We start from the raw sequence: 22,833 nt of genomic DNA, 5'->3' as shown, positions 1-22,833 counted from the left end.
CAAGGATAGCTCCTGTTGTTATAAGATTACTGAACAGTCTCCCTTTAGGGTGAGGTGGACTCTTGACCTCATAATCTACTCATTGCGGCCTTGCACTTCATTGTCCGTCTGCACTGTAATTTCTCTGTGACAGTAATTTGTCATTGTGTTCTGTTACTGTTTTTCCCTTGTACTACCTCAGTGTACTGTTGTGATCAAAAGATCAGTATGAATGTCATGCAAGACAAAGTTTTTCACTGATCCTTGAATATGTGACACTAATAAATCAATTTACATACCTCACTTTTTGAAATAGATTTTCTGTCTTATAAGAACAAACATTTACCATGTGACCCTTTTCCTCTAAGAGGACCCCAACCTTGTGGTTTGGAGGCTTGCATGCTTCAATGACCCAGAGAGCTATGTTGGATGGAATCAGGCTTTTGTGCTTTGGCTCTTGGTAGGGTCAGCCATGCCAAACAGATCAAAGGGTAGAGAACAGACTAAGAGTCGTCCACTGGTCCTCCAGGTTCAGAGGTTTAGCTCAGGGCTAACCACCCTGACTGGTCAAAAAAATTGCTATGAAAACAGCAATGAAGAATACTTTTACATTTGTATGCAGCGGTATTCTTGAGTCCCCAAACAGGATTCGCATGACCCACAGCATGAAAACCAAGCTACTGACACGATGAAGGAAGTCCTGAACACCGCCAGAAGTAGAGGACCTTCATTGCTGCCCTAAATGCCAGCAGTGTAATGGGCAATAAGAAAGTATGTGATTCTTTGAGATATTCAGTTTTGATAGTAGTAAGCTGTGAAGAGAGGCGTAAGGCTAAAGGTAGGAACCTGATCCTATTTTACAAAAAATGATGAATTTAGTCATTGTATTGGAGGTGACTAAGTACTTATGCAAGTATAATTTCAAAGAATTAGAGAATGTTATAATTAAGTTATTAAGCAATAAGGCACAGATACAGGCACTTTGGCCCAACCAGTCCACATTGTCGAACCACCTCGTCCCAATTTCCTGCATTGCACCCACACCCCTCAAAACCTCACTCAGCCCTTTTGTTCATTGAGCTGAAACCAATGCAAGAGGTTGTTTGTGACGCAGCACAAGCTTTAAAAAAGCTCAACAGTTTTCAGTTTTCTTTCAGCTGGCTGTAATCAGCATGGGGCCAATAAAAAGAAAGGAGGTGTAAACGACGCAGCCATGTTGGAGTGGGGCAATATAAGAGTGGTCTGACTTTGGCTCAGTGGGGTCAGGTGAGAACAGCCTTGGGCAAGTACAGGCCGAGGTTCTAAGTAAGAAAGTTTCTAGCAATTTTTAAAATCTGGTACTGCATAGCTAGTCTGCTGAGAATGGACCCGGAGGTAGTAGTATGTTCCTTGTGGGAAACTTGGGAGACCTCCAGTCTGCCTGATAACTATATCTGCACAAAGTGCATTGAGCTGCAGCTACTTAGTGACTATGTTAAGGAACTGGAGCTGCATCTTGATGACCTTCAGCTCATATGGGAGAATAAGGAGGTGATATAGAGGATCTACAAGGAGGTAGTCACTCTAACTTGCAAGAGGCAGGAGCCAGGGTGACTGTCAGGAGAGGGAAAGTGAACTTACCAAAATCTAAACTTTGGTGTTGTTGACATTTTCTAGTTTTGTACTTGCATCCCTCTGATACAGTTTTGAGGGAAGGGTAACTATATTTTCTTCCAATGGAAGGTATCGATCATTAATGGAATGGAACGTGTAAAACACTTTATTCTTGCTCTCAGTGGGAAAATACTTTGTTGGAGAAATATAGAAGGAATTAATATTGAGATTTTTTAAAAGTATAAAACCAGTGACATCTTTTTAAAAGAAATTATTAGAGCATTGGTTGAAAAAAAGAAAGGAAAGAAATTAATTTCTATAGCACTGGTTGATAAGTGTTGAAGCAATGGCATTGAGACAAGTCCAACAAATAAAGAGCCAAGCAGAGATAATTTGGGCTTTACTCTTTGGTAATGTCTCTCTCCAATAGTAAGGTAACAAAGATCTATGTCCTTACCAGAGTTAACAACAACATCAAAGTATCCTGGAAATGTTTGGTTCATGTTGATACAATCATCAACTCTGGATAGCACATTATTAATTTGTGATTCTGTGTACGGCCCTTTTATCCGCAGTCTTTTCTCATGGTCTTTCTTATCCTGTGGGATCAGTAGAATGTATCGAGGCTCTAAGTATGTCTTCTTCAAGCTACGCACCCCCTGTTCAGTGATGGAATTAAACATAAGTATTTTTAAATTGTACTTTCTTCCTATTCATAGCAGCATCCAGTTTTCTAGTGGACCAGATCTCTTTCTATTAAATAAGTGAAGAGGCAATCTTTGAAATATAGCACAGCAAAGTATGACAAAACATTAAAATAAGAACAAAGATCGAGTAGAATCTACACACCTGATTCCTAAATGGACATTGAACCCATGAACAATACCACACCTTTATTATTTCTGTATTTGGACTTTTTAACATTTAACTATTTATATATATATATATTGCAATTGATTTACTTATTTATTTTTCAATGTTATCATGTATTGGATTGTACTGCTGCCCTTTAAGTTAACAAATTTCTCAACATATACCAGTGATATTAAACCTAATTCTGATTCTGAATGTTTCACCTCTCTTTAAGAACACAACAAAACAATGAAGTAAAAATAATATAATTGTCACAATGCACAAAAGCCAGGAGAATCTTATAGAGAAACAAGAACTATTATTTCAATGACCCAGTACCACATACTTATAAAATTGTGTCAGAATTTGCAAATTATCAGCTTCAGTTCAGGTCAATTCTTTGTTATGTTGGCAAGGAAACTCTGCAGGATCATGCTGGATTTGTGCTCCTGTCCATATTTAGTTGGTACTTTTTCTTTTTTTTTTGCCACATTGAAGGAGTTTGTCAAGTCTTTACCAGCACTCAAAACATTCCCATCAATTCCACTCCCCCAGCTTATTTTCCTTATAACACATTGGTAAATTATTATTGCGTATATTCTTATTCTGTACTTTGTTATTAGTTAAGTCTGCACACTGGTAAGTGTGTTTTTAAATGTTGCTGTTGTAATGAAAGAATTTCCCACTTGGGATCAATAAAGTTATTATTATTATTCTCTCATAGTTTGTCCTCAACTCGCAGCTTGTTGAAGCATTATCTCTGGATCAACTCTTAAACCCATAAGAATTTTATATGTTACAAATAAATCACACTGATCTCCCCTCAATAATAAAAGCTCAATTGCCTGAATCAATTTAGTAAGCTTACACTGCACACCCCCTTTATTTTACATTTTTACTTCCTTAGGCAGGGATACCAGACATATAGACATCTTCTCACTAGGACACTATATAGGTCCAGTAAGATGTCTCTACTCTTCTACTTCACTCCTATAACAATAAAGTCCTTTAAATCACGTGCCTTCATATTGCTTACTGAACCTACGACTTGTGTACAAGGACAGTCAGCAATGTCTCTCAACACCAATACCTTTCAATCTCTCACCATTTAAAATACTCTGCAAGAAAGTGGATGATCTCAAAATTTTCCCCATATTGCAATGTTAAGTTCTTTCAAATGTTTCTGACTTCAAGGCAGAATATTATTCCTTATACCATCTCTTGTGTGGCACATAATGAAGCCTTCTTAAAATTCAAATACACCACATTAACTGCTTTGCCCATTTCTATTTTGTTACTAATAACTTCCCTAAATTTAATCATTTCTCATAAATATATCCCATCACTGCCCAATCCTATCATTATTTTCAAAGATTTATGTTAACCAACTCTTTGATCATAGATTTAGGCATTTTCTCTGCTATTGATGCCAGGCTAATTTGTTCACAGATCCCCATTTCTCTTACTCTTAAATTTTCTACCTTTCAGTGTGTGGGATCCATTCCAGAACCTGTGGAATTCTGGAAGGAAGCAATCACTGCATCTATTAGCTTCAGATACACCTCCTTCAAACCTGACAATAGTCTGACTATTGGGATATCTCCAATTGTAAGTATTAAAATAATTAGTAACATATGCAGAATATTGGATGAACTCAGCAGGTCAGGCAGCATTTATAGATGGAAAAACAGTTGACATTTTGAGCCGAGACGCTCCATCAAGCCCTGACCTGCTGAGAACCTCCAGCATTTTGGGTGCATTGCTCAAAATTTCAAGTATCTGCATAATCCCTTGTATCTAAATAAATAGGGTTTAAAAAAATATTTTGAAAATATTTAGTTCTTTTGCAATTTTCTGGTATTGCAGTGTGAAAGTTTAGCATCAGACCAGTTCAGGAATCAGGTCTGTCAAGGCACTATTTGGGGAAATTTCTAGTTGTAATAGTTCCTGTACTGTGAATATTATACAGCTATAAAACACTTACCAATATTACATAAATTTATTGGAGGTGCTGCCTAATTTATGAAAGTGTCATTTCTAAAGGTAATTCATATATAATAAATTTCATCAAATCACTGCTGGGGCAAAAGTGGAAATGTCGACTATTTTGTTTCTCATTTGCGAGGATGACACCAAAACTATTTCTAATGATAAAACATTGCACGTAGAACACGTAGTAAAATTATATTCCTGTTGAAATAATTAGTTTATATGATTTCACAAACTATTGCTATTAGAACAATGTGTGTCATTCACAATGCACAATATCTTCAAACCTACTTCTAGTTCCATATGAGTGCAGCAAGCCAGACCCTTACTGGCTACATTTTCTAATGCATCTCTGCTAAGGCCAAAATAACATCCGTCAAACTTCATTGTCTCGATAAATTTCCCCTGTATGAAAACAATCAAAAAGAAAAAGTAGTCAAACACTTCACTGTTAAGATGGCACAAAAATGATAATTAAAAGCAACTTCCATGTTTTTTATTTAAAAGCAAACTTGAGCAAAAGAGCAATGTATTTGTTCATTCATCTATCATATGTTCTTGATTAAAAGATCATGTGAAGGTCTTTTAAAAGAACTTTCTCCTGGCTCTCACCATTTGGGAGTTTAGAATACCTCTGGAAACCTGAGTGAACGCTGGCTTTAAGAGTAGTCAAATCAAGGACTAGATTTGGAATTTGGTAAACTGACACAATAGCACCTCAGATAAAAAATAGAATTTAATTATTAAATCAAAAACAACCCATTAAAAATTGTTGTGATTTTAACTTTGTACAAGGTGGAAGAAATAATCCTTTATAGTTAACATGTTAAATTCAGCTATACAAAAAGATGAATATACAGTATTAGATAGCAACAAATTGTATTTTTTGTAATTGCATCAAGGAACTATATAATAACTCATTTTAACAAAATGGTCCTAGGTGTTTTCAATAGGATACCAGAGAATAAAAGCAATGCAATCATCTAAGCAACATACACGAAATGCTGGAGGAACTCAACAGGCCAGGCAGCATCTAGGGAAACGAGTAGTCATCGTCTAAGGTAACAGATGAATATACATCCTAGGACAGAGCCTAACATAGCACAACATTAAACATTATGTGCCTCAAAATAAGCTTTGCAAGAGTAGATCACTCTGGGTTAGACTGGGCCAGGTGCTTCAGGACAGTTAATGTGCCTGACCTTTCCATGAAATCAGACATGCACCTGATTGTGTTGCTGGTCACACAACACACATTTCTACCCCAACTGGCATAAATTGGAGCTCAAAGCTCCACACGAGAAGTCTCAGTTAAACTAGAAACGTGTGATATTTTCTTGCTTTTTTTCATTAAGGAGATGTTCTGTTGTTTCTGGGACATGACTGGGCAGCCTCATAACTGACTGCAAATTGCTCATGTACCTTCCAAAGTCCACAAAATGTATCGCACATGACATAAATAGCCTTTTACAATGTTTTTCTTCTGGGCTATTCATTCAGTATGTGCCCAACTGGTGAGACTGCTGGAAGTTTTAGGATAGGTATGGCAGGCCACTCAGGAAGAGTAGAGAACCCCCAACCTTTTTATTCAGGCAGCTTACCCCTTCATTCTCAGTCCAAAGAAGGGTCTCAGCTCAAAATGTTGACTGTTTACTCTTCTCCATAGACATTGCCTTACCTGCAGGCTTCCTCCAGCATTTTGTGGGGTGTTGTTTTCTATTTCTACAGAAGCTGCTTGATCTGCTGAGTTTCAAGTGCTTTCCATTGATCACTAAGGAAGCCTAAGAGAATATCCTTGGGCGGGAATGTTTGACCACTGATACCCACAATCATCTTCCTTTATGCAAGGCATGACTCCAAGCACTGACTTCACTTTTACTAGGACACCTAATGCTGCATTTCAGCAAATTCTGCCTTGACATTACATCTCCTCTGAAGTCACTTAAGAGAGTTGTGGAGCAGGTGCACCTACCCTGAATGTTGCCCATCAATGAATGATCCATGATCCAATTACTTTAGATGTTGTGACAAATAATTATGTACTTCCTGAACAGTGGTGCCTTGCTTAAAGTACTATGACTTTAGAGAAGAACTGTCCTCAGAGGAGATCCATTCTGTTGGTACAAACACTGGCCAAAACCTTGAACCTTTTTGAGGATGCTATTATCAAGTCACCTCTGAAGCGAATGCAATTGGAAGTAATGCACTTCACAATTTATTGATCAGATTAACATACATTAATGGATTAACATTTCAATACAATTAAGTACGCACTCATTAAGCAATGAGAAAGCCATCCTAAAACGTAAAGTGAAGTTCATTTCAGGCCAATTCACCAAATGACTATTTCAAGATACTCTAATTAGAAGAACTAATGAAGATTCAGTAGTAGAACCAAATTTTGCTCAACTTGTAACAATTCAAACTGAGTAATGTATTCTCCCCACATTCCCCCTGCCTGTTATCCTGAGAATATTTAGAGGGAAAACAGTGGGCCTCTTTACCATGAAAATGTAAAATTGAAGACAGCTACACTTAAAGGCTGCATTCAAAACTTCTTTGTGGTTATGCACATGTTTTCTGTAATTCAGAAGAGATATAGCAATCACAATGAAACATTGATAATGAAAATACCTGGAAGGTTTTGATTACCTCTGTCTGCAAGGCAGCTCATACCCTTGTGGCCTGTTTGCTTATGAGGAGGAGGATTGTCTCCTCCATGAGGTCACCTTCCATGCAGGTGACCATTCTTTATACTTTACTGTTTCAGCCTAAATAGAGGGAGTGGATATTGAAAAATTTTTCAATACCATACAATATAGATTTAACCTGTGTGGAGGATGAAGGCTGGGGTGAGAAATAGGATGTTGGGATTTGTGTATGAGTGAGTGAGTCACCTCTGTGAGTATTGGTCATGAAATTTTCTATGGGACACCACCTTTATCAATGCATTTCATCCCAGGAGGAAACTGTATGAGCCATCTACTTACAGGACCTGGCAGTTAGAAAATGGATGGCTTGCTTACTTCACCTCCACCTCCACCTCCCCCCCCCCCCCCCCCCCACCCCCACCACTCCAGCAAGACTTTCTTCTTGGCACGTGCTGTTTTTCAGTACTTCATTCTCCCTTTCAGAAAATCTTAGGAGCTCTGTTCTGCTCCCATATACTGGTCTTATCCACATGGCAGCTATAATTTGTATTGTTATGCACATATAATTAACTCTACTCTAGTTGCAATAGAGAGTGGCATTTTAAAGACTATGCCCACCTCTGATTGCTGCCATACTAAATGCCAGCAGCTCTGTTGAATTGAGTACAGTCCCATCAATGATTACTCTAAGTAGAACTTAAAGCTTTTATTTGGGCTTAGAACACAGATCCTGTTTCCAACTTGATTTCGACCAATTTTACAACTTTTTTCAAGGGGGAACTAATTCAGCACACTGCCAGAAATAGATGTAATCTAAACTATAATTGGAATCTTCCACCCCACACAATTGTGGACACTCAACTGAGTAAGTTCAAGATCAAGACTGGTAGATTTTTTGCACACTAATGATACTGAGAGATATGAGGATCAAGTAGGACAGACTTTGGTCTAACTCCATCCACAAGTTTGCAGATGATAGTGGGCCACATAACAAATAACAATGAACCAGATTACAGGAGAGAGATAGAGAGCTTGGTAATGTGGTGTCATGACAACAACTTTTTCTTCAATGTCAGCAAAACATCTGGTCATTGACTTCAGGAAGGGGCAGTGCACATGTTCCAGCTTACATTAACAGTTCTGATGTTGAGAGGGCTGAGAACTTCAAATTCCTATAAATGAACATCATCAATAGCCTGTCCTGGTCCACCCATGTAGGCGCCATAGCCCAGAAAGCTTACTAATGCCTCTAACTTTCTCAGGAAACTGAAGAGATTTAGCATGTCCCCATCAATGCTTACCAATTTTTATCAATATACCATAGAAAGTATCCTATATGGATGCAACATGACTTGGTATGGGAGCTGCTCTGCCTGTGATTGCCAGCACATCACAAAAACCAGCCTCTGCTCCGTGGACTCTTCTTGCTGCCTCAGTAAAGTAGCCAGCATAACCAAAGACCATTCTGGACATTCTCTCTTCCACACCACTGTTATATGACTATTGAATGGTTCCCTGGTATGATAAGATGGACTCTTGTCCTCACAATCTTGTACTCCATTGTGCACTTGCACTGTACTTTCGCTGTAGTTGTTATGCTATATCTTGCATTCTGTTATTGTTTAACCTTGTACTATCTCAATGTGCTGTGTAATGAATTAATCTGAATGAACAATATGCAAAACAAGATTTTCTACTCTACTTTGGTAAATGTGACATTAATAAACCAATTCCAATTGCTGAGAGTGAAACAGCTACTATATCACTGAACACTGGAACAATATAGCCTATATCCATTTCCATTTCATTTATTCTTAAGAGCCTTTGCAATGAAGTCCTAAAAACCTATTCTGTATCATTTAGTAAACTAGCTCATAGAATTTAATCCACATTCAATGGGCTGTTTAATGGCAATAAGGGTGCCAAGTCCACCTTTAACATAGGAAAAAAATCATGTCTTTATTATTGTTCTATGAAACCAAACTCCATACTGTTTTTTGGAAAGCATATGTAGCTAGACACAGTTGGATTAGATTCTACAGCACTCCTTCCCAAGGTCAATAAACTGCTGGCAGTCACTATGTGGAATCAGCAGGAGAGCTGGCCATGCCAATGAACTTCTGGAAGGCTACAAACTCCTGTGTCATCTGCAGTAAACTAATGAGTCATCTTCTTTAGGAGAGGAGAAAATTGGAAAATGCTGGTGATTAAAGTGAACAAGAAGAATAATAAAGAGAACCACACAGCGTGACGGATGGAATGCATTGTATAGAACACTTGGGCCTCATCAGTAACTGTTCCTTCACTGCAGTGAAATAAGTGCTACGTTCCAGTTGTCATAGTGATTTACCCTCTAGTTAACTGGTTTGTCCTTCATCAGATTTAGAAATTAAAATTTTGGATTTGTTTCAGAATTTTTCTCAAAAGTCACTATAATCAAGAAAATAACGGCAGGCAACATACAATTTTCCTATTTCACTATTCTGTAATATCAAGCCTCTTCATACCAGGCAAGTATAAAGGAGATAGCTCTAGGGTGACAAAGAGCAAGTCAACACAGATTCTTCTTCAGTTTAGAGTAGCCCAGATGAAATGCTCACAACAGGCCTCTCAAACATAGTTCAAAATCAGAATCAGCACTAACATATGTCATGAAATTTGATGTTTTGTAGCAACAATACAGTGCAATGCATAAAAGAATTCCTAGAAGTTACAATAAGGTATATTAAAACAATAAGCAAGTAGTACAGAAAGACAGCAAAATACTGAGGTAGTATTCATGGATTGTTTAGAAATCTGATGGTGGAAAGGAAGAAGATGTTCTTAAAACATTGAGTGTTCTCTTCAGGCCCCTGTACCTCCAGGCAATAATGAGAAGAGAGCACATACTGGGTAGTGAGGGTCCTTGATGAAGGATTCTGCCTTTTTGAGGCACTGCCATTTGAAGTGTCCTCAATGAAGAGGAGGCTAGTGCCCACAACGGAGCTGGCTGAGATTATAACCTTCTGCAGCTCCTTTCAATCCTTTGCACACCGACATCTCCATACCGATGGTGATGCAACTGGTCAGACTGCTCTCCATGGTAATCTTTAGAAATTTGTTAGTGTTTGGTGACATTTGAATCTGTGACAAGATGGTGCCAGTAAACTACAGTGATGTTCTGTGAGCTACATACAATACTTCTAAATATATGTACTTTTTTTGAATTACTTTCACTGTATTCTGCAGCATGTAATTTCCCTTTAAGCAATGTACTTTTAAACTGACTGAATGAACTACAGGATTTCATGATTTTCTGAAGGACTTGGCAGACATAGCCCTTAAGCAAGCAGGTACACCATCTTTAAGAAGATGAAGGTTCATCACCATGGACAGAAGATAGGCAGGAGGAGGAGACACCAAGCCAGGCTGATACACAGAGGAATGAGACTTCCTCTACCTAGCATCTTGTTGGCAAATGTCCAGTCGCTGGAAAACAAAACTGAGAACCAGAGAGAAATGAGAGATTATTGTGTTCTATTTTTAACTGAGACATGGCTTACTCCCGGCATGCCAGATACAGTGATCAGACCCAAAGGTTTCTTGATTCACAGGATGAAATGAACTGCTGATTCGGAAAAGGCAAAAAGTGGATGTTTGTGTTTCATGATTAATTCTCAGTGGTGCTCCTATGTGGCAGTTTTGTCAGCTCATGTTCCTCCCAACCTTGAACACCTAACAATCAAATGTTGCCCATTTTATTTACCTAGGGAATTCTCATTCGTGACACCATAAGCAGCTGACTATAATCAAGCGCTTGAGATACTGTATGATGCTCTCAACAAACAAGAAACAGTTCATCCCAACACATTTCAAATCATAGTCAGAGACTTCAACCAGGCTTGTTTGAAGAAAACCCTGCTAATTATCATCAGCATATAACCTGTGGCACCAGAGGTCCCAACACTCTAGAATAAGTACTCTAGTACTAAGATAAAGAATGCCTACCGTTCCATACCCAGACTGCATTTTGGGAAATCTGATCACTTGGTTCTCCTTCTCCTACTCACATACAGACAGAGGCTAAGGAGTAAAGCTCCTGAGATTAGGACAACAAAGAAGTGGTCATGGGAGGCAGAGGAACTGCTATAGGATTGATTCGAGTCAGTGGACTGGGATGTGTTCAAAGACTCATTGATGGATCTGAATGAATACATCACAGTTGTCACAGACTTTATAAAAACAGTTATAGACAAGTGTGTACCCACAAAATCATTCAGAGTCTTCCCCAACCAGAACCTGGATGAACCATGAGATTCACAATCTGCTGAAGGCCAGATCAGAGGCATTCAAGTTTGGTGACCAAGAAAATTACAAGAGGTCCAGGTATGACCTCCCAAAAGCCATCTCCTCAGCAAAGTGGCAATTTCAGACTAAACTCATATCAACGAAGGATGGTCAACAGTTGTGGTAGGGCTTCAATGCTATTATCTCTTATAAAGTAAAATCAAGCAATAGGGCTTTGCTTCCAGGTGAGCTCAATGCCTACTATGCTCACTTTGAGGGTCAAAACTTGGAGGAACCATCGTGAACTCCACAGCCGCTGATGATCTTATGATTTCAGTCTCTGAGGCTGACATGCGAGCAGCCTTCAGGAGGATGAACCCACGAAAAGCATTTGGCCCAGATGGGGTACCTGGCCAAGTATTAAAGGCTGGCTGGAGTGTTCACTGAGATTGTTGACCTCTGGCTTCAGCTGTCTGAGGTACCCACCTGCTTCAAGCAGGCTTCACTTACACCGATGCCTAAGAAGAAAGTGGTAACCTGCCTCAGTGACTAGTGTACAGCAGCACTTGCATCTAAAGTGATGAAATGTTTTGAGAGGTTGGTGATGAAATATTTCAACTCCTGCCTGAGAAGTGACTTCAATCCTCTCCAATGTGGTCAGCGGTGCAACAAGTCCACAGTAGATGCCATCTCATGGGCTCTTCATTCAATCCTGGAACATCTGGACAGCAAAGGTGCTCTTTATCGACTACAGCTCAGCATTCAACAGCATCATCCCCTCAAAATTAATCAACAAGCTTCAAGATCTTGGTCTCAGTGCCTCCTTGTTCAATTGGATCCTTGATTTCCTCACTTGCAGACTCTGGTCACTTTGGGTTGGCAACAGCATCCCCTCCACAATCTCCATCAGCACAGGTGCACCACAAGGATGTGTGCTTAGACCCTTGCTCTTCTCACTTTACACTCAAGCACAGCTCCAATGCCATTTTCATGTTTGCTGATAACACCACTGTCATAGGAGGGAGATTAAAAGTTTGGATGAGTAGTGCCACAACAAAAATCTCTTACTCAGTGTCAGCAAGACCAAGGAGTTGATTATTGATTTCAGGATTTGGAAACCAGAGGTCCATGAGCCAGTCTTCATTGGAGGATCAGACATGGAAAGGATCAGCAACTTTAAATTCCTCGGTGTTAACTTTTCAGAGGACCTCTCCTGGGCTCAGCACAAGAGTGCTTCTACTTCCTTAGGAGTTTGTGAAGATTCTGCATGACATCTAACACTAAGAGATGAGTGATGGAGAGTGCATTGTCTGGCTGCATCATAGCCTGGTATGGAAACACCAATGCCCTTGAACAGAAAATCTTATGCAAAGTAGTGGATATGATCCAGTCCATCATGGATAAAGCACTTCCCACCAACAAACACATCTACATGGAGCGTTGTTGCAGGAAAGCAGCATCCATCATCAGGGGACCTCCACTACCCAGGTCATGTTCTCTTCCTGCTGTTGCCGTCAGAAAGAGGGTACAAGAGCCTCAGGACTCACTCCATCCAGTTCAAGAACAGTTATTACCCCTCAGCTATAAGGCTCTTGAACCAAAGAGGAATACTACACTCAATTTCACTTGACCTGTCATTGAAATGTCCCCATAACCTATGGACTTACTTTCAAGGACTCTTTAATTAATGTTCTCGATACTTATTGATTATTTATTTATTACTATTTCTTTCTTTTTGTTTTTGCACACTGGTTGAAAACACAGTTGATGCGGTTCTTCATTGACTCTCTCGTGGTTATTATTCTACTATGGATTTATTGAGTATGCCCATAAGAAAATTAATCTCAGTGTTGTTTATGATGACATAAATGAACTCTGATAATAAATTTATTTTGAACATACCAAATCTCAAACTCCTAGTTGCTACATAATCAACTAAACCATTCAGGACAGAGAAAATAATCCTGAAAGGGCCACAGATAGAAAGAGACATAAAATAAAAATTCACTTACCCCAGTGAAATATAGGAAAACAGCACAGAGTTATGAAGTGCAGTTTGATGAATGATGTAATATTTACTTCATTTAAATTACAGAATTAAAACATGTATATGGAAATGAGTCATGGTGTAAGTGTCACACTAACATACTGAGTTTTAGGTTGCTGGGATAGGAAATTTAAATGCATGATTCCCAACAAGCTGTGTTCCCTGATTTTGGCTATTTCATGGGAAATTGCAACATAGATGGTAAGAAGGAGGCAAAAACTAAAGGCAGAATCATTTACAGTCAACCTCAGTTTGTTCTTATGTGGCTCAAAATTTTCTGACTAAAAATTGCCACAGAAGTAAAAAATATATGAAATATCTATTAAGAAGATTGGAGAAACTCAGGAAAATAGAGAGAAACAATAAAGAAGTTAAGAAGGCAATTTTCTGACAAAGACTTACAAACTTCCATTGATGGAAGTTTGAGTTTTGAACTCACTGAACTTTGTAAGAGGGTGATTTAAATTATGTATATATAAATACATTAAAGTGCTTAATGACTCTTGTGGGGATTTGTGCATTGACTTGATTATCCCTGCATCATTCTTGCTGCTCTGACATTGAGAATATGAGGCATGTAATATCTGTGAAACATGCCTATGTTTTGTGGAAAATTGTCATTCTTTGCATTACTATGAGCAGCCTCTTCAATGCTGTCCTGTAGTTGCTCTTTGAACAAACAGATTCCTCATCGAGTCCAATACAGTGAGGAATTCAGCTAGGCTTCCTGTGCCAGGTGGAACATAGTGCAGACATGCCTCCCTCATGTTTGTTAGTGAGCTTTGGAAGATTTTCAGTTTTAGGCTTTTTTGTAGGTAAGACTTCCTCTGGTACACCCACAATACTGGTGTCATGGAAGACCCTGTAAATGCATAGGTAAATGCAAGTTCAGTTTGGGTAAATGATGTCAGGTAAGTTCACTTTGTTAAATAGGCAGGGGCAAGTGTGGGCAGTTCTCCACCATCTACAGCTTTTGATCCATTAATATGACAAAGTCTGCAGATGCTGGAAATCCAAAGCACACACACAAAATGTTGAAGGAACTCAGCAGGTCAGGCATCATCCTTGGAAATTAATAGATAGCAATGTTTTGGGCTGCGACCCTTCTTCGGGGTCATTAGTTTTTAAGGTCAATGTGTTTTGAACCTGTAATGCCCTGGTTGCTACTATGCTGTAAGTATTTCATTTTAGCAATTTTCTGCAAAAGCAGTATATTCCACTAATTTAAGAAGTCCTGCTGTTCAACTTAGGAATATTGTGTCAGCCAATTAGGATGGTGGGATCAGGAGAAGGTTCTAGAGAAAGCAGGGCAGAGAGAGATTTGTGAGGGACAGTAGTTTGGTTTAGGGTCTTTTGGCGGGAGATGTGGAGCAGGACAGAAGGGAAGATACCACAGACTGCCATTGGAAAGAGAGTCCCCATTGCAAGAAGTGCTTTGTGCAGATGAATGTCTCCCAGGAGGAAGGGCCAATACTCCTGAGAGTGAGCCAGTTTGTTCGAGATGGACTTCGAAGGAAGTTTGGACTGCGACATGAGCTTTCACTCAGACCGTGGGTTCAGTGCCACGAGTAACAGTTATACCCAGCTTTTGAATGAGATGAGCTTCAAAGGTCATGTGCAGATTTCAACTGGTCTAAGTGTAAAGAGTCCTTTTATTTTTCCCCATTCTTTCTTTTCATTCTTTTAATAACTGCTTGTTAAAGCTAAAATTGGTAAATATATTTTCTTATAATTTTATGCTGTGAACAATCTGTTATTTCTCGCTGACTGATGATTGTGTGTAGGCAATATTTTCACAGCATTTGCTCAAACTGAGGTTTCTTTAATTGGAACATCACAGTGTTCCTCTCTGGTTAAACCCCAGATCATACTGATGCTAAACGTATGTTGTTTATGAAAGGTGGCCTTCTCACCGCTAAGGCATGTGACTATTAGAGTTGGCTTACAAGTCGAGTTTGCATACGAGCCCGGGGAGGTTAAAAACCATTAGCTCATTAACAAAAAGTAGGAGAAGGATTAATGAAGTTGACCAATAAGCATTTTTAAATAAAAAGAGGTGTCAGCATCCTTTTACATGAAGAAACATTGCAAATAAAGAGATTATGAGTGCAAAACTGAAAAGGCTGAAGGCTTTACAAACAAGTTGGAACAAAAAGGGAAGAGTACATGCATAAGCCTCATCCATCAGTTGGGTTAAGTAGATTGGTCTGCATAGTTAAAGGAGAGAATATGAAATAATGATATTAAAGATGAAAATTCTGAAATCCATGTGCTATGGAAAAAGAAACTATGGCAAGGACAAATTTCAATGAGAATCGTGGGATTTGGGGAAGCCAGCAAGGTTTGGGATGGATTGGAGTGTGTTGTATTGCAGAATTTGAAAGCCCATAGAAATCCTTTGAGAACAACAGAACTGTGTGCTGAGGGTTTCAAAGATATAGAGTTGAGGTGGCCATTATGGAGAATATTTAAGGTATGAGTAAAGACTTATTTTTTATTGAACCACATTCAAGCAACAATTGAAGTTGTATGGCAAGTTAGAATCTTAGCTGAAAGTACACAGAATTTTTCAAAAACCAGGCATAAGAGCTGGTGTTTAACTAGAAGAATTCACAGTCATTCACAATGTCAGACAGCACAAAACAAAAAGGTAAAAGTGGATATCGGCAACATTAAATATGTAGTATTGATTGTTGCTTGTCCGATAGTTCTTTCCTACTTTCACCAAGTATGATGACTACTGCCAAGAGACAAATTAATAAGCTTAGGAAGGATGGATCTTTGCAACATACTGAAGGCAACTCTGTTGATGTTGAAAAAGAGTATATTACAGATATATTTGGTAAGTTGAAACACTGAAGGAATAAAATCATGAAGGGTTGTACCACAAGGTGAACAGAGCATTAAGAAGGGAGACTGCAGAAGGATGATCTTTCAGATCAAAGACTGCAGACAGGTTTATAAGGCAGTTGCAGTCACAAAGATAAGATTCGTGATTTTAACCAATAGTTATTGTGTTTCAAGACTGAACTGATATACAGTATACAGTAAGTGATAGGAGAAGGCAATCAGACTCACAGAATGTTTAAACTGAATTAATAGGGGCCTTTTTGGAAAGCATTTAACAGAATCCACATCCTGATAGGAACTTGCAAAGAATTTAAGAGAAAAATATAATATATTCACAATGCCTAGTCATTCTATTTAAGATAATCATTACCATTTGAATCATTTCTTCAAACTCTTCATCAGATACAAAATAATAGTCAAATCCATTCTTTTCATCAAGGAAAGGTCTTCGGCTTGTGTGGCCAATGCTGAAAATATAGTTAAAGTATAAACAAGTGCAAATTATTTTATTGATGTTTCTTTTCAGACAGGCAGTTTTTAAATGCTGGAAACCAATTGGATCTATATAATAGCTGTAACATATAGCTGTAACAAATAGATGACTTAGTACATTAAAGTTTGCTGGAGACATTAGGAAAGCAATATCCAAACTACGGGATGTATAATAAACAAAAGTCAGTCAGTCAGCAACCACAGACCTTGTACAAGTAACACAAGTCCTACTCCCATCAGGGAGGAGGTTATGTAGCATCCACACCAGACCACCAGTTACTTCCCCAAAGCAGTAAGGCTGAACAACACCTCCACCCACTCCATCACTACTTTATTATTTCCTGTCAGTCACCTTATGTACAGCCCAACATCACTTCATGGACACATCAATCTAGGTGGACATAGCAATCTATGTATATAATCTAACCTATATTTATTGTGTTTTTTAAAATCATCATTGTGTTCTTTATCTTTTGATTTTTTTTGTGCTGCATTGGATCCAGAGTGACAATTATTTCATTCTCCTTATGTACTGGAAATAGCATAAGACAATCTTCAATCATGAATCAACACAAACCATCGGATAAATACAAAGTTGCAAGCAAAGCAAATTTGCTTTAATGATCTCCAGCCCTGTGTCAAACACTCAGTTTTCGGAAACCCAAAAAGAGATAGCGAATTGTGATTAGCAATTGGGTTTCAGATTAACACCAATGCAAAATGCTAAAAAGGTATATCACCATTGAATTTTTAATTCCAGATATCCTATAAATCTTAACAAAATAAATGTACTACATTGGCATAATGTTCTACCACAGAACCATCAATTTCTATCTTTATAAATTTCATACACATCAAATTACTTGGTAATGAAAATTTTTGCACCAGTTTGGTCCCAATGTCATATTTTCTCAGGGAGATACAACATAATGCAAGAAAAAATTGGTCTGGTTACAGTGTACAGCCATAAATAGATTCAGAATAAAATTCTTATTATTTTGGTTGTTCAAAGTCTATCAAACAGCAGTAATAATGCTGAAGCATATTGAAAGTTGCTTCAAGTCATAAAGTTTCACTTCCATTCTAATGGGAAAATTGGGGTCCATTAATCATTTAGATTCACAGAGCTATTTATCACAGAAGAGGGCCATTAAATCAATCATGTACATGTTAACCTTTTAGCCCATCTACCATACCTACACCTCTTATCATTTTATGTATATCTGTCAGAGGTGTCAGCTTGTTTTGCTACAGAGAAACAAGCACGCCTATCATAAATTCATTACTGCAGTCCTGAAAAAGATTCTCAGCTTTAAATATTGATTGCTAATTTCCCTCCACTGATGCTGGCTGTCCTGCTAATTTCCTTCAGCATTTTGTATGTCTTATTCAATCTCTTCCCATGACAGAAGTCTGATAAATCCATGCAAAGTCTTGGTGATTCTCCTCTGCACTCTCTCCCAAAATGCACCACCTCACACTTGCTAGGATTAAATTCCATCTGCCAATACTCTGCCACTGCTGCGGCCCCTGATTCTTCGTTAACTGCCCTTGACCTCTAAGCCACATGTAAGTCATTAATATGTATCATGAACAAGGTCTCGACAATTATCCTTGCAGTATTCCACTGATCAAAGACTTCCAATGGGGGGGGGGGGAGAAAGAAATCAGAAAAACATAATTTCACTACTATGCTGTGCTTCTTATCAACAAACCAATTTTGGATTCAATTAACTAGCTCACCTTGGATCCATTTACCTTAACATTCCGGACGAGTCTACTATGTGGGACCTCACCTTACTGAAGTCCATATAGCCAATGCCTATTGTCCTGCCTTCAACAATTTTCTGAATTTCTTCCTGAAAAGATGCAATTAAAATAGTGAAGTAGGACCTCCTCCTTCCAGAACAACAATTCCTGAACAATTCAACGCCTTTCCAAATCCTACCACTTAAGGATTTTTTCCAAAACGTACCATGTCACTGAAGTAAGGCTCACCAGTCTATAGTTCCTCGGCTTGCCCCTGCTGTCTTTCTTGAATAAAAGAAGAACATTAGCTGTCCCTCCAGCTTTCCGAAACTCACCTATGGCCAATAAAGTTGCAAAATGGTCCATTAGGACCAAAGCTATCTCCTCCTTCACTTCCCATAACAACCTGGGACAAATTTCATCCAGTCTGGGGAGTTATCAACCCTCAAGTATTCCATGACATCGCATGGCTCCTCTTCTTCCTTAACCTGTTCCAGTTCATTGACATACATTTTCCTGAACTCACCATCTTCCATATTCTTCTCCTTGCTGAATACAGATGAGTACCTGGTTCATATTGCTTGGTTCAGCACATAAGTTACCCCTTTAGTCCCACAGGTGAACCACCTTTCCCTGGCAGCCCTTTTCTTCTGATATAGAATGTCTTGAGATTCTCCTTAATGTTTCTTGCCAAGCATATTTATTTTTAAAAAACATTTGTGAAGAAGAGTGAACAGCCTTAAGCGAAGGTGCACAATTTTATAATTTGATCATTGTAACATAATGCTCAGTATACTTTTAGTGAACCCAAATTCACTTAGACATTTTCCTTTCCACAAAGAAATACTTGCCAGCCAGAAGTGAACACATAACACATGATAATGAAAGAATACATCCCTCAAAATAATATAATTCAATTTCAGAACAATGGTCTTTCAGCATACCCAGGGTACACAGTGATACTCCCATAATGATGTCAATTAATGATAAATTACAGGACAATTTTGCTGTTTTATTACACTCCGATTTCTCCTGGTTTGAGATGTGACTCAAAATCATTACCAGTGAAAGACGGGGAGGCTTACATTACGCAAGTCTGAGTGAGATTTGAATCTACATGTCAGAGATGAAAGAAGAACGCTCTAACTCATTAAGCCATTTTTCCTCAGTATTTTCTCAGTAGCCGTATTTTAAGAAACTTTACTATTCTGTTAGTCTTTGAAAAGTGCTGAAACTAAAAGGAAACAGATGTTCTCATACAAATTGGTTCTGAAGTTAAACCTACATAAAAAGAACAGAGCTATTTCTTTCAAATATGCACAGCAGTTGTGTCAAAGGTAATGTATAAAAGTAGAACTGCAGGCAAACAACAGTGCTTCAAAAGAGCTGTTCCAAATGTGGAATAATTTATCAACGCAAAGCTCATTTGATACAAATAAAATGTGGATCACTTGGTGCTTGTAAAACATTATTTTCAAAGGCGATTTTTAAAAAGTTATAAATATAGCCAGTGCTTTAAGAATCAGTGTTATCAGCTCTAACTTGTGCCAAGTGAAGAAATTCTTTCAGATGCAAATAGACTTTTTCATCCGTTTAGTTTACAATGTCATCAAGGCAAACTTTGACATTGACAAAACATTCAGTAAATCTTGTATTCTTCAGTAATAACTGTAGCATTCAGTCCCAGATAATCCTTTATTTTACTTTAACTTTAAATTGGGTATATCATAATTTGAGAAGGATAATGAGGGGGTCACTGAATCAGACTGGCTTGTAGAGAGTGGTACCTGTGTGACTCAAAGCTGCTGTTTGCTGTGCTGACAAAATGTGTGTCCATGTCAAAGTGCAGCATAAGTTAAAAAAGGGCAAAGAGGAAAATGAAGAGCCACAGACCCATGTAAGCTAACTGAGGATCACCAATCTAACACACAAAGAAATAAGTTCCTGGTCTAGAATCTTTAGGTAATACATTTAAATACGAGTTCTGCCAGGGTGTGGAAATATTCACTGGAAGAGCGGAATATCTGCTATATAATACTAAAGTTTCTGAGGTTCAATCCTGTTGAATGCACAATTCAAAATGAAAATATTAATATTTAATAAATTTTAAAATGTGTTGTTTAATTGTATTTTACTTTATTAATCTTACCTTGTAGTTTACAGCAGCAGTGAAAGAGAGTGGTAAACAAATAGCTTTTAATCTCTAACTGATTAATTGAGGCAAATAAGCCTGTATGCCCAGCTAAAAGTAAAATCTGTGGAAACCATTTGACATCTAATGACAACCACACTTACAGTTCGAGAAACTTCACCTCAAGAGCTGGATTCTGAGCTTCAAGCAGTGTGATGCATCTGGGTGCAGGAAATTACTTTATTCCAACCAGTAATTACAAACTCTTATTGCTATACTTTAGAGGTGAGGAGAAATTAATCACACTTTACAACTTTACACTTTGATCAAGCGTGGTATAAGAAGACAAAAGAGACCGTAGATACTGGAACCTTCAGCAAAAACTAACTGAAGAAAGAACTCAGTGGGCAAGCAGCATCTGTGAAGGCAAAGGAATGGGTGATGGCTTGTCTTGACATCCTATGTCAAGACTGAAAGTGTAGTGGAAGATAACCAGTACATAGAAGTGAGGGGGAGGGGTGAGACTGAGGCTGGGAGGTGATAGATGAACTGGGGAAATAGGGAACTTTCACTTCACTTCATTCGGGACGGGACTAATGAACTCAGTAGCTAGTGTTGTAAATCAGGTTTTAAACTAAATACCATGTGCATTTCTTGATAACTAGACAATAACCAGAATATGCTAGGAGGGGCAGAACATACAAACAATAAAGTATACCCCAACAGAGTCAGAGAAGCGGAAAATGGTAAAGAAAACTTTGACTGAAGGCTCTTTATTTGAATGCAGAGAGCTTTCATAACAAATCAGGTTAATTAATGACACTAATAGAAGTCTAAACGTTATTACAGAGATATGGTTGTGTTATAACTCTGACTGGGAATAACATTTTTAGAATGCTTAGGCAAAATGGAAAAGAAGACTCCATAGCTCTAACATTGAAGCATGGGATAAAGGCAGAAGAAAGATCAGTGCTCTGAAAATTAAGTGGAATAAGTTTTGCTAGAGCACTGAAACAGAAAAAGGTGAAAACAATATTGAGATACATTTGGAAATCTTGAAACAGTAGTGGTAAAGTAAGATCTTGTATAAATCAGGAAATTAAAGCTAATTAAATAAGCATAATACAATTAGTTAATAAAGACTTGAATCTACATTTGACTGAATATGACATCAAAGAGTCTTGTTAAAACCAATATCAAATGAAAGTGAGATTTATCACTGGCAGGAGTTATACATAACACAAAAATTATCACTTATTACACAATTGCTAATTAACAGTGTCTCACTGCTCAAGAGAAGGCATCCTGTTTTGTTATCTGATAACCCCAGTAAAAGCACACATATGTACAATAAAAATAAAATTTAGCGCTGCTCTGTTGATTACTGTGCTCAACAATACTGACCATCTAACTAAAGTAATGAGTGGATCACAACTGATGACCATGAAAATGTGACTAAGCAAAAATGCAGGAGAAAAGTCATTTACTGAGGGAATCTGGGGGTGCAGGGTAAATTGTCAAGAAAATGAATAGCAGGAAGAATTTTCAGAAGCAGTGCACATCCTACTCCTTTTAATAGTTTGAACATTATAGGCATATTTAATCCAATCAAACTGCAGGATGAAACACTTTAACAATTGCTTCGATAGGAAAATATGAAAAGGTGTAGTGCCCTTTCACCTCTGCAACCTGGCTGAAAACGAGACTAGACTGATGGAATGCATGTGCTTTCTCTCTGACAGCTACAAGAAGTGAAGTAAGTAAGTATGGACAATCTCAATTCATTTCCTAGTGTCTGCATGTCAAGAGCTAGAAGCAGGCCATATTTCAGAACTAATTGGATGTCACACACTTATACAGGGTGGCTTTGACTTGTATTTGTAATGCTTACATAAATCAAGCTCCTAAATAGTGTAAATTGCAGAACTAGAAACAATCCCAAGGTAATAAGTGGGCCATCATGGTGGGCAGTTATTGTGATCCTATTGCAGCTCAGGGCATCGGAGTCGGGAGTTTAATTTTGGCATCCTCCGGAAGAAAGTTTGTACTTTCTTCCCATGTGCACGTGGATTTCCTCCGGATGCTCCAGTTTCCTCCCACAGTCCAACAAGGTACTGGTTAGTAGGTTAATCGGTCATTGTAAACTGTCCTGTGATATGCTCAGGTCAAATACAGTACATAGGTTACTGGGTGGTCCAGCTCAAAGGACTGGGTGAGCCTGTGCTGTGCTCTAT

At 38.3% G+C, this 22,833-nt stretch overlaps 1 protein-coding gene across 1 annotated transcript in view; it reads right to left on the bottom strand.

Annotated features, from left to right (window-relative positions):
• The window catches only part of lrguk (leucine-rich repeats and guanylate kinase domain containing), a 122,825-nt gene that overhangs the window by 25,179 nt on the left and 74,813 nt on the right, over nucleotides 1-22,833 (bottom strand). Inside the window, exons 12-14 of the mRNA XM_073066791.1 lie at nucleotides 16,598-16,694; nucleotides 4,705-4,818; nucleotides 2,030-2,231 (exon numbers count right to left, since the gene is read on the bottom strand). Coding sequence (XP_072922892.1) covers nucleotides 2,030-2,231; nucleotides 4,705-4,818; nucleotides 16,598-16,694 — 413 coding nt within the window. The remainder of the gene's footprint in view (nucleotides 1-2,029; nucleotides 2,232-4,704; nucleotides 4,819-16,597; nucleotides 16,695-22,833) is intronic.

Source organism: Hemitrygon akajei, chromosome 14 (assembly GCF_048418815.1).
Source record: "Hemitrygon akajei chromosome 14, sHemAka1.3, whole genome shotgun sequence".
Classification (NCBI taxonomy): Eukaryota; Metazoa; Chordata; class Chondrichthyes; order Myliobatiformes; family Dasyatidae; genus Hemitrygon; species Hemitrygon akajei.
This window is presented reverse-complemented; position numbering and strand designations above follow the sequence as displayed.